Source organism: Papio anubis, chromosome 10 (assembly GCF_008728515.1).
Source record: "Papio anubis isolate 15944 chromosome 10, Panubis1.0, whole genome shotgun sequence".
Classification (NCBI taxonomy): Eukaryota; Metazoa; Chordata; class Mammalia; order Primates; family Cercopithecidae; genus Papio; species Papio anubis.
The window spans coordinates 53,933,849-53,952,418 of NC_044985.1; the positions used below are offsets into that span (position 1 = coordinate 53,933,849).

Below are 18,570 nucleotides of genomic sequence, written 5' to 3' on the forward strand. Positions count from 1 at the left end.
TTGTAAATTATAACCAGAATTTGGTGTTTTATGCACACTAAGTTTTCAACTTCTTTTCTTGATTTTAGGTTTAATTTTCATGAAACCTGGCATGAAATCTCAAAATAGGTCATGATTTGTCAGCTTCTCTGAATGAAGGGACTCCACTTGGAGTTAAAGCTTCCCTTGACTTTTGTTTCTTGTCCATTTTACTGTTGTTTTGGTTTGGGACCACTGGGATCTTCAAAAGTTATTCTCTTGGAAACAGTGATATGTTTTACTACCTGGTCTTTCCGTAAGTTACAAAGTGACCCAGGCTTGTGAGATTTGATCATCTTAGGCTGACATCTTATTTTAGAGCACCGAGGTTATAATGCTGTATGCTGTTTTGCACAGTGAGGTTTTACATGTCCTATTCTGTGTTAGGTCCCTTCAAGCAACTTCTCCTTAACTGCTTTGAAAATTCAGACTTTTCAATAAAACAGATATTTGTGATAGTATTATTAAAGAAAAAAGAATATCACAAACACTATAGATAAAATAATTAGGTAATAATCGAAGATATAGGTTGTAATAATAGAATGTAATCATGTAATAATAGAAGGTATAGGTTGATATCTGAATGTCCATTGTTAGATATTTTGAAGATATGGTAATGAGATTGAAAATACATAGTAAATATGTTTTACTAAGTACTTGAGCATGATATCATATCTGTAACCTTTACATATTAGATTTAATCCAGCTTGCATTTTTCTCCCCTGTTTAGGATATGGATGAAGAAATTGAGGCAGAATACAACATTTTGCAGTTCCTTCCTAATCATCCCAATGTTGTAAAGTTTTATGGGATGTTTTACAAAGCGGATCACTGTGTAGGGGGACAGCTGTGGCTGGTCCTGGAGGTAAGAGGCTCCCATTGGGTAACCAGTGATTTGAACAGAGTGCCAGAGGCCAACAGATGCTTTATTACCTAGAAGGTGTTTTAAGGTACACATTTGAGGAGTAGGTCCCTCCTGCATGTCACAGGTACCTCACCAGATGTGACGTTCTCCTCCACAGTTCTTACAGGGAGGCCATATGCTAAAGGTATTTTTGTTTCTCTGTTTCAGAGGTTTAATAATCTTTTATTCTAGTACAGGGTGAATATAGGAATATAATTGAAAAAATTAATTTTCTTCCCTAACATTTAATTGTAAACATGTTTGAATCGATTGCAAATCATTTTCAAAAATTGTTAACCCAAGGTTTACTTGGCTTGCCAAGTTTGGATTTGCCCACTCACGTTCATTAGTCCTCATTTTAGATTGGGTTTCCTGAAAACTGACTCTGAGAATTGTGTATGGAAAGTGTGTTGAAGAGTTCTTACCAGAGATAGACCTAGAAAAAAGTGAGGAAGGTAGAATCAAGCAAGGGAGACACTGAACAGCAATATGGTTATAACAGAGGCCTAAGCTGGTCCTCTGGGAAATGGAGAGCTGGGAAGTTTTTGGAATGTTGTGCTGAATTGTATCTCCACATCGGCCATCATTGGCTGCATGCCACCCCGGGAAGGAGTGTGACTTTGGCGGAGTCAGTTCTCTGAAGTGGATGCCAACTCGGGTGAGGGGTGCAGCTGAGGACTGGGAGCTGTTGATATTTCTGGCAGCATCCACTGTGAAGAGGGAATCTGAAGGGAACAACACTGTATCCACTATAGCCCTGCATTTTTTTTCTCCAACAAACCTTCCATACACAATTCTCAGGGTCAGTTTTCAGTTATTAATGGGAATGAATGTGTGCATCTGGGTGCAAAAGAGTCAATTCTGAACAAATACAATTCACTATGAAACTAAAATGACAAGGAAAATAATGATACATGAATTAACACATTAGGACAGGTCTATTGCCACATTCTCACTAGGCCTACCCTGTTTTGTTCTGGGCTCTGACCCACTGAACCAGCTCATGCCTCCATGCCTGAGGTCACATAGGTGACCCAGCACTGTGTGGACACAAGTGGAAGCCTTAAGAGAGAAGTACCAGGGGAGAAACCAGCCCTCACTTCACTGTCTGGTACCTCTTATCCACATGTTTCTGGCTCTGGGAGGGCCTGAGCCTGGGACAATATGTACTGGCTGCCATGACAACCATGTTTGGGGAATTGATTTGTTATATTCAAATGGGATAATCTGCAGGGAAACTGGTTTGAATTTATTTCTGTCACATCAGTTGCCTTCCTCAGAATATAAAGATGTAAGGGATTTTGGTTTTCTAATTATCTTTGTTCCTTTAGTTGACTGGTTAAGTCATATAACACACTTCTTTGGGGTTTTATTAACTCTCCAACCCCCACCCCAACAATATTAGGATTTTATCTTGCCCATGAAGCTCTTTAACAATGCTATTTGGAAATGATAAAGTATTGTTCCTGGGGTCTCTGATTATATTTGTCTTCAGCTCTGTAAGACTTCTGTGTTTTAAACCTCATTGTGACTTAGTAATGGAAGTACAGTGACCAAGGAACCTCAGTTTCTGCTCATTTTTAACTCCTGACTAAAAAAGGCTCTGCATCAAACAGAGAGAACTGAAACTTTCAGGAATTTTCGAGGGCCTAAAAAGGAGCCTTCTCTCCATGCAACCAGGCAGGCAGGTGGGCTGCTCATACCTGAGGCCACCTGGTGAATAAATGTCCTTCCTGATGAGGAGTGACCCTCAGGCATGGCACCTCAGGTATGGCCAAAGCAGCCAGGAAGGTCACACATGGCCTTGAAAGATGAGAAACAGCCCAGAACTATGAGCTGAGCCCTGTGCAGGTGCTCCCTTGCCAACTGTTTCTAGCTTTTTCAGGGTGACCACGATAATGAGGCTGCCCTAAGACACTGAATTATTCATACCTCTGCAATACAGTATGCTGTCATTTATGACTTTTGCTGGTTGTTTCGGTCCATGCCAAAGTGGGTGATATGAGATGCTGGATGTCCTCAGTCTTTTCTGTCCCAGGATGGGCAATCTAAACCAGGCTGCTAGATGGTCATGTGCATTCAGTGCCTCCAATAGTCTTAGAGAAGCACAGGAATTCCTAGACTCCTAATACCGGCGGAAGCCTCTCTGTTCAGTCTCCCAGCCTTCAGATGAGGGACAGAGACCCAGAGAGGTGAGTAACTTGCCTATGGTCACATAATTGGTTGCATGGCAGAACTGGAAGGAAAAGCACATTTCAGCACATTTTCTTTCACCATGTGCAGCTGCTCCTGTGATGCTGTCCATTGGCTCATGGAAACACAGATGTGAAATCTCTAGCTGGGATCATGGCACTTCCTGACCACACACACAGAGCTGGATGGCAACGACAGTCCACACAGTACCCTATTTTGTTCCCTCGCAGCTTTTTTTGTTTTTTTTTTATTTTGAGATGGAGTTTCGCTCTTGTCACCCAGGCTGGAGTGCAATGGCCGGATCTCAGCTCACTGCAAGCTCCGCCTCCCGGGTTCACGCCATTCTCCTGCCTCAGCCTCCCGAGTAGCTGGGACTACAGGCGCCCACCACCGCGCCCGGCTAGTTTTTTGTATTTTTTAGTAGAGACGGGGTTTCACCGTGTTAGCCAGGATGGTCTCGATCTCCTGACCTCGTGATCCGCCCGTCTCAGCCTCCCAAAGTGCTGGGATTACAGGCTTGAGCCACCGCGCCCGGCTCCTCTGCAGCTTTTTAAGGCATGCTTTAGGGGACTCACACAAAAAAATTATGATCTGTTTAATATTGTTCTCCTCATCTTGTATATTAAGATTAAATTTATGTTGCCTTTGCTCTTTATTTGCCTGACTCGATGAAAGGACAAGTGAGAAACTATTCTACAGAGCAATTCTAGAGGATAGAAAAATGTTATTAATAATCCCCTTAAATCACCACAACTCTGAAAACAAGAGCAAATAAAAATGTCATTTTCTGAAATTCATTACTAATTGTTAGTAGAAAGCAAACAAAAGCTCTCTTTCATGATAGACACCTACTATATTGGAAAGATATGGAGAGAAAACACACATACATAATAGTGTTTTGGAAAATCTGTGAATGCATTTTACGTGAATATTACATTTTAAAAAATCTATAAGTCTGTCTTTCACCTAAATGATATACATATTAATAAATTAGACCTTTAAGAAAAACATGATACTCAGAAAAAAATACCTAACATGTGGTAGCTAAGGCATGAACTGTATTTTCTTTTTCCTTTTAGTGTAAAATCTTTGGCAGGTAGAAACTTAATTTCATCATGAATCAAGTGTTCTACTTAAAAGAAATGGTTTGGAGTACTGGTAAATGAGGCTGGAAAGTAAAACAAAAAACTTTGTTCTTTAAACCATGTATGAGAATTAGTTTTACATCTATTTTTTCCCTTCAGAGATCTCGGTATAAGTTCAGTATCTAATATGTAAAGACAAAGCAAAAATGGGGGAGGGGTCTGAGAGAGAGAGAAAGAGAGACAGAGAGACAGACCCACTGACCGACCTTTGTCCAGGTTTTGCTTTTATCCAAGGCTTTAGAAAGTATAATCTAGGCCTGAATATCACTGGAAGTGCTATACATCGAACCATTTTCACCTGTTGATACTGTGTCATGAATTAAGTTTATCAGGTTAACAAATCAGGGTCTTAGTCATACTCTGATGGACTCAAACGTAGGACTGGTGGATTTTGATTGGGCAGAAGTGGTTAGAAAGCACTGCAGCATTGAACACTGACTCAGTGGGTTCTAGAGTGAGAGACACTGGAATGCTGGGAGCCAGGATGAAGGCACAGAAAACTTGAGACTGGAGAAGGGAAGGACTTTGAAATGGAACAGCATTGCATCCTACAAACATATATTATATGTGTTCAAAAGAGAGACAGTTAAGAGGCTGAGGCGTGGGAGTGATTCTGCCCACTCTTGGCTCTATTCAATAAGGATGTGCCCCGGAAAGAGAATGAGATGGGAGGTCACTCTCAGGGCCCACTTCCCTCTCGTGGTATGAGCATCTCTCCACTCTGATAGAAGCTCGAGAGTTTCAAGTGACACAGTATTCATTGGTCTTGTGGCAAGTCAGTGACTTTAGCTGGCTTTCAGTAAAATAAACATGATTTGTCCAACACAGGAGGAAAAAATGTGCTCTTCTGGAATTACTGAGAGGTGGACAGTGTCCAACATGATACTTCCTAAGGGATTTTCTACAGTAATTTTGACTATCTTTGACTTTTCCTTTATGTTATCGGTAGAACCCAACACCCTTAAAACACAAAGTCTACTGAACAAAGGGGCACCAAAAAGAAATTCCTCTTAATTCTGCAAACTGACTAGGTCAAAGCAGCATGCTCATACAGAATCTACTTGAACGTTGGAGTCCAGGTCTGGTGATTGTGTTGCATGGGCCGTTCTTTAATAATGTGGAAGAAAGTTGATGGCTTATTGAGCAAGGAACATTTCATTGCTTGAAATTATGACTGTCTTAGCAAATGCACATACTGTGATTGAATCAATATTCAATGACGTTTTGGAAAATAGATGTGGAATGTAAATGATTATTCTATTTTTCTTGGTTTGGAGCAAAATGCTCATTAAATTCTAGATGCATTCAGCTGCCACATTTCCTGAATGCTGAGGGTGTAGGGAGGAACTGCAGGAATGAAAACACACTTCTGTGTTTGAATCTGGTGGCTGACAGAGTGGGTGGGAATAAAGGGCTGCTGTGCCAACCCTCAGGGCTGGGGTGGGAGGCTTGGTTGCCTTCTTACAATTCTAAAGGGATTATTTTACTTGATGCATTTAAATACAATTCTTTGTCATGCTTTTAAAACGTTCAACCCATTTCACTGAACATTTATTCTGATTAGACAGTTGTCAGTGTATACCTGCTTTCTTTTTTTTATATCCAAGTGCCCAGTTTTTTTTCTATAACCCATAGGCTGCCCTTGAAAACCTTGCTGGTGGACTTATCAACTTCACAGGACAGCTTCCTTTAAAAGTGTCCTGAGCAGTTTAATTATATGTTTCTGTGAGTTCTGGGAAGTCAGACAGCTCTTATACTCTGACATTTAGTGAACAAAAAGCACTGGTTGGGTAAGATTCCTTTGTTGTTTTTAAATCCATAGCTGAGTTTTGATCCTGCTGACAAATAGCTACTCTTAATCCCTTCATAGGTTCTAGAGTTACAAATAAAGTTTGTAAGTTGGCTACCTATATAAAATATTGCTGAAGAGGCCTTTGTTGCAAAAATGGTCACACTTAAAGTAAGGCGGGGAGAGAGACCAAAATGAGGTGTCAGGGGAAAATTCCAGGGTTGCATTTTCTTGGATCATTAGCCAGCATTTAACTTAAAATTTCTCTCAGTACAATTTTAATAGCATACTTGCAATGCAAGAAAACCTGTGCCTCCCTGAGATGTGAGCTAGGGTGGGGAGTGGTCCTGATGAAGGTTCTCTCATGCTTTGAATCCCTATTACTGCCTTTGCTTTAGAGGAGCAAAGACTATTGATATTTTCCTAATTCTCACAGTTTCCCTAGACTCTGTCTCTTCCTCATCTTTCACATGTGGCTGGTCAGAAATTCCTGTCATTTCTATCTCAAAAAAAGTTTTCCTAATCTCTCCCTTCCTTTTATCCTCATGACTTTTTGACCCTGCCTTCCTTGATGACCTCAATATCTTCTAATGGATACTCCAGTTCCTGGTGGTGTCTTCTGTCCATCCTCCAATCTGCCAACCAAGTCATTTTTCTAGAATGGCAATCTGAACATTGAGACCTCCTGCCTAAAATCTGTTAATAGTTTTCCTTTTTTGTCTAGTGATATATCATGGTATTATATACATAGAATATTATATGGGTAGTATATGGGTATATATGATATGGGTAGTATATGGGTATATATGATATGGGTAGTATATGGGTATATATTATATGAGTAGTATATGTAGTATATTACAATAAAGCCCATACTCCTTAGCAGGGCATACCTGTCATTCCCTGTCATTGGCCTTCTTTCTCCATCTCCCTGCCCCGCGATTCTGGCACCCTTTGTCCCAACAATAGTAGAGTATTTAGAACTCATCATACACATGCACACTCACATGCACACTCCCCCTCATTCTTTCATGTCCCCTACATTTGCACAAGATGTCTCCGTGTTCCTTTTCACAGCATCTTCTTTCCCTTCTTGTCCACCTGCCCAAAATCCATTTGTCCTTCAAGCACCTTGTAAATGTTACATCCTCTGGAAAGTTTTCCTAGACTGTCTTTGCCCTCCCTCAGCAGAGTTCACTCTTCCTTCTTTGGTGCCACCACACTACATTAGGCACAGCCCTGCTTCCACATTCCACACTGTAATTACTCATATGTCCATTACTGGGCAGTGACCTCTTTGAGGCTAGAGATTGTGTCATATTCATGATTGAGTAATAGGTAATAAACTGGACATTCACAAACTATTGAGAACAAAGAGGTGACTTTCTTCTCACTAACTGAACTAAACTGGGTTCTTGAGCCCCCAGCCTGACTAAAGGAGGCAACTGATTCTAACCCATTTTGTTAAACTTAAGTCCACTTGAGTGACTTCTTTGTGGAGTGGCATATTCCAGTGTTTATATCCAATTTTCACTGTCCAGTTCAAGGCTTAGTCGTTTAGGTAAGTACTCAGTTTTATAGGGCTTCTTCTCTCCCTCTTTCCTCTTCCTTTTCCCTGGGTGGCATCAGGATCTGGGTACAAGTACATGCTTACATGACGCCATGGTAGTGAGTGCAGAGGCCTCTGAACTGTATGGTAACCATGAAGTTCTTGTGATAATAAAACTGTATTTTCTCCCTTTGGTATCTTTGATGTTCCTGGTCCCTGACACTCCCTCCTGTCATGAGGTCCTCACATTCTTTGTCCTTCTTATTTAAACTCTAACCTTATCCCTGTCCTCAAATAGAGCATGAAGTTCTGAGTGTCTTACAAGTTGTGAGCAGACTGTAGAAAACTATTATTACAATCTCAAGCGTGGTCTGCCTCACTATGCCATACTTTAATTTCACTTGACACAGACACCCCTTGTTGTCAAGAGGTCTCCTCTTAGATTTCCAAATGGGAAGAGGATCATAAGAAACTGACGTTTCTATCATCATTACCCCCTTATACAGACAGCCCCTCCCAGAGGGAGCATCCTCATTCTAATCTTGTCGTCTTAATCTCCTCTAACTCCATAAGGACTCCTCTTTTTTTTTTTTTTTTTTTTTGTCAGGTGAGAACTTCCCTTATGTCAAGTCCTGGGTTCTTCCCTGGTCATCAGTGGACTCTGGTCAATTATCCAATTTTTGTTTCTTGATATGTAGAGCATATTTTGGGGAATTCTGAAAACATTATTTTGTCTCTCTCAACAGCCTAGGTTTTAAGACTGTTCTATGAATTATGGCACCGAAAACGCATTCAGTGCTCGAGGGTGTTAGAGTGAGTACTGAATGTTATTTGTCCTTTCAGAGTCATGTGAGCCATAGTTAGAATCAAAAGAATATAGAATCCTTTGGAAGACATTATGCTGGCACTTAACGTTTGGGCCACCATCAGAGCCATGGGTGTTGAGTTGCAAGTTAAACCTGAAATTGGCAGACAGTGGATTTCAGGGTCACTTAATATAGTCCCAAACTCAAGGAATCATCATAGCCTTCAATGCATTTCACTGCTTTTAGGGTCCCTTCTAAGTCATTCTAAGTCATTCCTGAGACAGTAATTTTATGCTAGTTTTAAAGATTCCTTAATTCTGTATTAATTTTTAGTCACATACTATTGTATGGTGAAAACATGGGCAGGTTCAGTTCTAGGCTATCTTGATTTTTAATTTGTCTGCAAGGTATCTGCCAAGTATGTAGCAGGGACTAATATACATGTCAAGTAAAAACATCTGTTCACCCTTTATTAAAATGTTGCAGAGCTCCATAATTAGAGTTGAATAGATCCTAATGTATTATTATCTTGATAAAAGTTATCTTCTTTCAGGGAAGCTGTTAATCTGTGCTTCCTCAGTTTTCCTTTCTTAAGAAAAGCCAGACACAGTGGTTCACACCTGTAATACTGTCACTTTGGGAGGCTGAGGGGGGTGGATCACTTGAGCTCAGGAGTTGGAGACCAGCCTGGACAACATGCAAAAATCTCATCTCTATAAGAATAAAACAATTAGCTGGGTGTGGTGGCATGCACCTGTAGTCCCAGCTACTCAGAAGGCTGAAGTGGGAGACTGGCTTGAGACTGGGAGGCAGAGGTTGCAGTGAGCTGAGATTGCGCCACTACACTCTTGCCTGGGCAACAAGAACCAGACCCTGTCTCAAAAAACAAAACAAAAAACTGGACTCTGTCTCAAAAAAAAAAAAAAAAAATTGTAAGCTGACTTAAGCAGCCACAATGCAGGGGATCACCTGCTGTTCACTAGTTAATTATTTCCCAAATTTCCCAAATTGCAGACTAAGTGCCAAGAGGAAACCTAGGGCTTTAAAGTAGGGATTTTACCTTGATAACACACACCTTGATAAGGTCAAGGATACTGTTGCAGAACTTTCTCCTTAATTCAGCCAAAGCTGGGTTCTTGTACCATGACCAGAAACGATCAGGTTTGTGGACACATGGAAGGGTGAGGGGCAGAATTTACTGGGCAAAAAGGAAAAAAAGAAAAAACTCAGAAAAATGAGATGGAGCCCCACTAACAGGCCCTCTACCTCACTGATGGCTTCCCAGGTCACCACATGAGCCAAAGAGAGCAGAGTCCTCCCCTGCATAAGGCAGAGATTCCCCATGGCTGTAGCTCCACCCATTTTCCCCAGTGTGCCTGTCTGCTGCAGTTTGCTGTGGGCATGCCCAGACAAGCCCTGGGCAGGTTCCCTCATCTGCACAAAAGCAACGGATGTAAACACTTGTAGGGCAGGTCAGAGATTCTTCAGGGACCCCTTTTTATTTGCATAGGCATTTGGCTGTCTCATTCCCTCATCTAAAGAAGTCCATCTAACTGCCATTAGAATAAGGATAAGGGTAAGGATGAAGGCCACTCTTAACTGCTTCCTGCTGGCAGGGGGTGCTCTTTTGGGAAACAGCAGTCAGATCTCCCCCAGAGGCCTATCTAAGGGTTCCCAGCCAAAAGGGCCATCATCTGAGGCTCTGGTTGCATGATCATTTGGAGTTTGATGGCATGAAGGTGAGAAGAGACAAACTGGGTTATTAGAAAACATGTATTAAAATGAAACGGGAGCGAGGGCTAAGGATAGCTCAAAAGTCTTGAGGCCTTTTATGTTTGCACAGGAAGAGGGAGGCCAAAAGCCCAACTGGTAAAAAAAAAAAAAACAAAAAAAACAAATAAAACAAAAAAAACACTTTTACCCTTCTGCCAGCATGTCAGGCTTTTGGGTTCCCTTCTCCTGAGCCCAATCCTAAGCCAACCAGTCTAAGGTTTGGGAAATTAACTCTTCCTAGTTTGAAGGATGCATCTGCGGGAAGTGTTCCATAGTACAGAGAGACAATTACCTATCAGTGAAGAGAGGAAGAGAAAAAAATTTTTTTTTTTCTCAAAGGAGTCCCAGGGGTTCAGGATGCATTCGAAAGGGGTACAGACTGAAGATGAATGGCTACTCATCTAGAAAGAGGAGAGCAAGGCATCCCTGGTTCCCTTCTCTTCCTAGCAAATACCTGGGGTATGTGAGGGAGAGAAAGTGAGCCATTCCTCTTTCTTTCCTCCATCCTTGTATCCCCAAGTTCCAGCGACCATGACAGAGTACTGCTCATGGTGTCAAAGCAGCCTTCACCCTTGTTAAAAGGGGGTCTAGGGGGTGGGAGTATCCACTCTTAATGCCCTATCTCCTCTCCTGTCAGTAGCCTTTGAATTTCCTAGACCTCATTTCTGCCATGGATAGTACCATGACCTTTATCCATGAAATGGGAAGCTTGGCTTAATTGGCAGGAATCAGTCATGCTCACCTGTGCTATGCCTTTTAACTTCCATTATCATCTACCTCTGGATCCCTCAGATCCAGTTTTCTTTCCTAGGGCTTTGACCTGAAGCTTGGAATTGAGTTTGGGACAAAAATTTGCCTCTGAGAGGGGGTGTTGCATGGGCTCCTTATCATAAGCCAAATGCTAAGGTAAAGCTGTGGAACTGAGTCCTCCTCCAACAAGGGAGAGAAAAGGATGTCTTGTGACATGCCCGGATAACTGGTGGCTATAGTTATGCTTGCGAAGGTCTGGGTGCATGGGGCTTGGCTTTGGTTAGCTCCCTTGGTCTTACTTTCCCAAGAAGGAAACCTCTGGGTGATGGGCACCCTATTTATACCCATCACCTGGCAGGATTTGCAGGATAATTGCTCAGAACTAGAATTTTGATCCGGGTTTTAACATCACCCATCCCTTTTATTCTTTCTAAGTTGTAGCTGGCGATTCCTAGTTGGTTCAAAAGAACAAGCAGGGTTAGTCTAAAATGTAGGCAAAAACTTAAAAACAACTAATGAGTCTATAATTTAATGACAAATGTATGATAAGTTTTGAAACATAATTTCTGTCTCTCCAGTCCTATTTTTTGTTAAAAAAAAATCATGATAGGACTGAGTTGTTTGCAAAATAGACTTTAGTCTTATACTTGACCTGATTATTTGCATAAAGTACAGCAAGAATAATTGTTTCTATATAGGCCTTTTAGATTGGCTTTGATGGAACTCTGTTCCACAAGGAATTTCAGGTAAGACCTTTTACAGCTGAGCACAGCCATGGGTTAGTATCCTCAAATACCTGTGAGTTGGGTGATCCTCTCCTCTTAAGATCCCAAGATAAACTTAGAGCTCCTGGTCCTGTCATAAAGTGACATTCTTTACTTACCACAGGTCAGGAACCCTATACAGGTACTGCATAGATAAGGGTGTGAGGCCAGTTTTCCCAAGAGGCTTTTATCAGCTCTGCAAGTCGAGCTTGACTCCTTAAAGGGAAGCATACCCTTCCAGTCAAAGCCTTGGAAAAAGTTTCTCCAACTGCATCCTACTGCAAAAGAAAATGGATTCTTATTGCACTGATGCAAACAACTACATTGCCATAATTTAAGAATACTCACAACTAGTTTTCCAAATTCTGGGGAAGCCAGGCAGACAGAGAGAGAGAGAGAGAGAAATATGTGCTCCAAATTTTGTTCACAGGAGTATACCTTAATCATTAAAGGCCATAAATAGTTCAAAATAAGTTTCCTTGACTCTGAAAAAGAAAACAAGGATCAGCAACATTCCAAGCAAAAGTTGAAAAGATAGCTTCAGTTTTCTATGAGTTCAGTCCATTTAGTTAACTCGTTTTGTTTGATATTCATGAACATTTCAGCTCTTCATGAGTCCTATATGTTTTCCCTTTTTTCCAATGTCACAGTCTCCAAAGTTATCAGAAACCTGTATTTGAGAGCACCTGTCAGAGTCCTGTGGCACCTGTCAGAGTCCAGTTTACTATAAACTATCTTTTGAAAAGGACCAAAACAAGACAACAATTGTTGGGAATAACAAAATTGCCCAGGGTAGTTACAGTTAGAAACACAATTGACAAAGAAGTTTGGTTATCTCTGTGGTTTACAATAACATAACAACCTTAATTATGATTGATAGCACATACATTAGACATTAGAATTTTAGAAATCCCATACAATTTTGGAACAGATATTAATATTTTCATCAAAATATAACCTAAATATGATTGAACACCACTTTGGCAATTCCATGTAACTAAACATCTTAAATGATCCCTTTTACCTCTCTTTTGTATACTCCAGTGCCCTCTGGAGCATCCAAAAGCCAGGCGTCAGGAAAGACAATTTTGAAACTGAAGTTTGATTTTGGGAAGCCTGTTAAATATGTTAGTGGTTTAAAACACTGAAATAGAATTACAGATTACTGTAAGTGATTTATTTTGCCAAACGATGACTCAGAAATTTAAAAAAGCAAAAACCTTTTATAACCCTTTACTAATTTTGCTAAAGAGCTGATTAGTGCCTTAAGAGTACCTTGTTGTGCTTTTATTTCAATGCTCAATTTACAGAAAAATCATATAATACCCCTTTGAATTTAGTCAATCTGTTCAAACACTGAATTTTTGCAGTACTAATTTTTACAGTCCTTCCATCATTTGTTTAAACCATCAGCTTTATTTTATCTAATTCAAAACAATCCTTTAACCCTAGGCAAGAACTTACATTTCCATGTCTTCTTGTAATCTTTTACTAAAAAACACATCTTACTGTTCCTACATACCTTGCATGTAAATCTATTTCCAATAGTTTCAATTACATGTTATAATGGTAACCCCTAGCAATTTTAAGTTTAATACAAAACCTGGTAAGTTGTTTTAATTATGTGCTAGGTTCAGCCAGGGTTTGACTCCTTCCAACATAATTAAGGGTGTGGTTAATTCCATATGTCCCCAGGCCTTACCAATTGTCAAGCTGACAAGTTGAAAAGTTCTTAAAAACCAAAAAGGCAGTTTATAACCTTAAAACACTTAGCAAACCTAGTATCTGACCTGCATAATTTAGTTCACCTCTCTATATTTGAAATATCTGCATTTTACCAATAATCTTTAAGGCTGTTTTTATTTCTCAAAGATTAAAGTCACATGAATTAAAACATACTACAGTTTTTATCTTCCCTTTAAAAAAATACTTGATCTAAGCAGTTGTCTTCCATTAGACCAATTAAATTAGAGCTCTTTTTTTATAGACATCACACACACAACACATATGTAACTACACAGACAGGCCAAAGAAAACCCAGAAGCCATAAGATTTTCATTTGCCCATCTCCTATTTGGATTATTGGCCTCCGGGTAGAGCCCTTTAAGAGACAGGGCTAGGAAAACATGCAGCTTTTAAGGCCTAGTAAACAGGCATGACTAGGGGCAAAAACAGAGTCTGAGAGGGATCTATCTATTTTTAATTCCTAGGGTTCCATGAGAAAAACAGATTTCTTCCCAAAATGGAGTAATGCCTCGTCTGTTTTTCCCAAGGAGTCCCATGGTCCCAGGAGTTATCTTAGGGCCTGCCATGCATGCATTGAGAGTGGTAAGGCAAAATGGAGAAAAATAATTTAGTCAACTGAGGAAAAAGTCTTTTTCCAGCAAAGCAAGATCCTAAAAGAGGAAAAAGCATAAAGGCCTTTTAAATATACCATAACTTGGACATCCACTTTTAATTAAGCTGAGCACTCTCTAAGAAAATCCTTTTAACTCCCTTATTAACTGATTTTAGCCATGCCAACCATCTAATATTTCTGACTTTCAAACTTTACTAAAGGTAACCTCACAGGTGAAACCAACAAGCCTCACTTAAGGTTATGATTTCACTGTGAGTGTATGTGGTATTTTCTAAGGAGATAAGGGTAAGCAATTCTTACAAAATTTAGAACCTTTAAAGGTAACCCAGAGAAAGGACAATTTAAGAAAAAGCCTAGATGTTGTTCATGGTGGAGAAGAGAATCAGCAAATGGCAGAAGTCACACAGATATTAACTGGAAAGTACTCATTTCCTAAGCCAGGATTGAACCTAGGCATCCTTGTGAAATGAAAGAACAAAAACATTGCCACATGGTTACAGGTCACAATCCCAAGCACATAAAATCCCAAGCACATAAAACAAGATGGAGGCCTGCAGCAAAGTTTGCTGTTGACCATACAGGAAGTCATGCAAAGCACATCAGATTGGCTACAGCTTGAGACCAACCTCACAAATCCTTTTTCATAATTAAAACTTTACAGAAAATATAAACCCTGATATTTGGGGTCCTGGCCTGGTAAAATGTTTTCAAAAAAAAAAAAAGGCCGGCTGGGTTCTGCAGCTCAAACCTGTAATTCCAGCATTTTGGGAGGCTGAGGCGGGCAGATCACCTGAGGTTGGGAGTTCGAGACCAGCCTGACCAACATGGAGAAACGCTGTCTCTACTAAAAATACAAAATTAGCTGGATGTGGTGTTGCATACCTGTAATCCCAGCTACTCGGGAGGCTGAGGCAGGAGAATCGCTTGAACCCAGGAGGCGGAGGTTGTGGTGAGCCGAGATTACACCACTGCACTCCAGCCTGGGCAAAAACAGTGAAACTTCCTCTCAAAAAAAAAAAACCTCTGGGGGAAGAATCTCTTACTTTTATGCCAATGGGTTTCTCCAACAGGGAGAGAAACTTAAGAGGGCAGCTGGTGAGTCACCAGTTTGTCCGTCCAGCCAACATTCCTGACCCCCAGGAATGACGTGGGCGTGGCGTGGGGGGGGAGCATAATTTCTCTACCCTCAGAAGAAGTCTGAGGACAAAAAGGCTTAGAAGCCAAAGGAAAAAGACTTTTTGGTTTGCATGTTACTCACCTTTCCTCAAGCCCCATGTCTGGATGCCAAAAATGTTGCAGAACTTTCTCCTTAGTTCTGCCAAAACGGGGTTCTTGTCACATGACCAGGAAAGATTAGGCTGGTAGACACATAAAAGGGTGAGGAGCGGAATTTATTGGGAGAAAAGGAAAAAAAGAACTTGGCAAAGTGAGATGAAGTCCTGCTAACAAGCCCTCTACCTCACCGATTGATTCCCAGGTCACCAAGTGAGCTAAAGAGAGCAGGCTCCTCCCCTGCATAAGGCGTGAGTTCCCCCTGGCTCCACCCATTTGCCCCCAGTGTTCATGTCCAGCTCCAGTCTGCTGTGGGGATACCCAGACAAGCCCAGGGCAGGTTCCCTCATCTGCACAAAGCATCAGATGTAAACACTTGTGAGGCGGGTCAGAGATTCTCTGGGGACCCGTTTTTCTCTGCCTAGGCATTTGGCTATCTCAGTAGCTTTTAGAATCTGGTGAAAGCTCTGCATTTTCTCCCCAGTAAACTGCAAGATGCATATACAGCATGTTGCCTACAGTTTCAGGGTATTTCCGTGCTCTGCTTAAAACAGTTAAGAACCCTTGATTTAGGATGGCTTGTAGCAAACCCAAACCTGCACATTGACTTCTGCAGTTAGTAAGAGTTATCTTTGGAAATCCTTAAGTTGATGAAAAAGTACAATATAACTGCTTTATGTACGTACTCAAACTTCAGTAAGATACAATATATGACATCAACAAATATGCAAAATAAAATTACAGTGTTTTTAATTACAGACAAAAAAGAGAGAAGAGCATAAAGTTGCTGAGAGCCTAAAATTGAACACTAAAAGGTTAATAAATGCACTTATGATGCAACTTCACTACATAAAATTTATCTGCAAAGGCAATTCTAGGAAGAGCTGCTGGTTGGGTTTCTGATACCTGCTAGCACTGGAGAAATCACTGAAATGTATTCTCTGTCAGGTATCAAGGGCATCCATCTTGCCTCCTGGTTTTATCCTCAAAATGCATGTTAAAAAATAGACAATATTCACATAAAGTGAAAAATATCCAATAAGTTGCCATGATTACTTATATGCTTTTTCTTTCCAAAAAATTTTCTTTCTAAAAAATTTCTAAATGTGCTTTACATTTTATTTTTATTTTATATTTGGCAATTAAAAAGTTAGCATTTTGGGCATGCACTTTCACTCACAAATCATTTCGAATAAAAAATACATACACAAAGAATTAGATTAGACTGGGTAATGGAAATGTGACGTCTGAGTATTCCAAGCTGGAGTTTTGCAATCTGCAAATTTACTACATTGAATCAGTATCAGTTGGCTTTTCTTCTTAATTTCTTTTTCTTTTCTTTCTTATATGTGGTCTCCTGCTCTGCCTGTGTCTGGCATCTCTTCTCGCAGCTGTGTAATGGGGGCTCAGTCACCGAGCTTGTCAAAGGTCTACTCAGATGTGGCCAGCAGTTGGATGAAGCAATGATCTCATACATCTTGTATGGGGCCCTCTTGGTAAGAACATCCATCAAACGGGGTATGACAGCAAATGGGATGGTTTGTTCATTGCTTGGGTCCTTATTGCATATTAACAATGGGGAAACTGCCCTATGATATGCAAGAATTATTAACAGCAGGAAGGTGTAGCCAAATGTAGACTTTCATGAGACTTTTCAATACTAGGGTAATTGCTTTAAAATAAGCATGTAAATTTCCACTTTCTCTTTCCTGTTGTTTGGTGGTGGTGGGATGCCATGCAGGGCCTTCAGCATTTGCACAGCAACCGAATCATCCACCGTGATGTGAAGGGGAATAACATTCTTCTGACAACAGAAGGAGGAGTTAAGCTCGTTGACTTTGGTAATGACTGCTTGTCGTTTGTTTTCTTGATGTGTGCAGTTTAGCCAAAGGGGACAATTTATTACAATCTCAGAAGACTGGGGCTTCTCTGCTACACCATAGGCTGAGGGACTTTTCCAGTCAAACACAAGCTGAGGGGGTGGGGGCTCCAGATGGATCACCCTAGGAGATGCTGTTTACTAATCTATTTTCAGCTTTAGAAGCAATTTTATTAAAGATTGAAAATAAAAGTGTTTCAAAAGAAGAACTTGATGTAAAAACTTTTTGGTTTTCTGCTAAGAATTTCACATCTCAGGGCAATTGTCTATAATTTACATTTTGTCATTTCTTCTTTTGCATATGAAAAGAGAAAGCAGTTTGGTCTTTCAAATGACTTTCACTAGCCTTAGGCATACTTATTCCCAGTGAGCAGAAGGTAAAATAGTCCTCTGGGCCTGGGAGCTAACATCCTTTTAAATTGTGTTTATTGCTGCTACATGTGAGGCTGGTTGAACTGGAAACATTAACGGGAGATGGAAATGTGAGAGGAAATACAGGGCAATATCACCTAAGGCCAGAGAACTATTAAATATCTCCTTGTAATATCATATGTTGATATTTACAAATCAACATATGTTTTTTTTTTTTAAAGTTTATTGAAGGTTTAGTCTTCTAAATGAATTCAACAATAGTACTTCAGAGCCATTGTTACAAATAATGAGAAAACATTTGGAGAAACACTTTAAACATGTTGTCAATGTCATTATAGTAAACAAGACTGATTATTTTTGAAAGATATTTGTGATAATATTGCTAAGAAAGAGTTCAGTGTAAACATGTATCAGTTCATCATTTGCTCAGATGAAATTACTTAAAAATAAATGAAGTTGCTTTAGACGTACTGGTGTATTTTTACTGAAACACAAGCAAAGAAAAATAGCAGAGAGCATTTTGTGTAAGTCTTATGCTCCTCTTTATAAGGAATGATGTAACTCCAATAATATGCTGTATGTTTAACATTTGAGATGTTTTTTCCACATGATTCTGGGGACTGTAAATATATTGTGAGGGCAAACAGACTGGAAGGATGAGGATGGGATGGGAATTGATACTGATTCATTCACTCAGCAGCTTTGTGATTTGACATAGCGTAAGTGTTCCTAATCTTTCCATTAGAAGGTTCCTAACTTTCAGTGGCTGCAAAATAAATTTCTAGAAATTAAAACTAGAAAGGTATAGTTGTTTTTACCAAAATTGTGGTGGAGAAGTTGGTAAAATGGGAAAGTATCTGGGTCTAATAGAGTTTAAAGAGCTTCTTGGCTCTCTGATAAAGAGAATGTCCACAGTTAACACAACAGTCATCCCCCAACAAAACAACCCACGAACCCTTGGCAAATCTATGCCGATGTTTCAAAGGTGTGTCCTTTG

General features: G+C 40.2%; 1 protein-coding gene across 1 annotated transcript in view; it reads left to right on the top strand.

Moving 5' to 3' along the window:
* The window catches only part of MYO3B (myosin IIIB), a 485,789-nt gene that overhangs the window by 28,299 nt on the left and 438,920 nt on the right, over positions 1–18,570 (top strand). Inside the window, exons 3-5 of the mRNA XM_031651705.1 lie at positions 749–883; positions 16,714–16,818; positions 17,064–17,163. Of these exons, the coding sequence (XP_031507565.1) occupies positions 749–883; positions 16,714–16,818; positions 17,064–17,163 (340 nt within the window). The remainder of the gene's footprint in view (positions 1–748; positions 884–16,713; positions 16,819–17,063; positions 17,164–18,570) is intronic.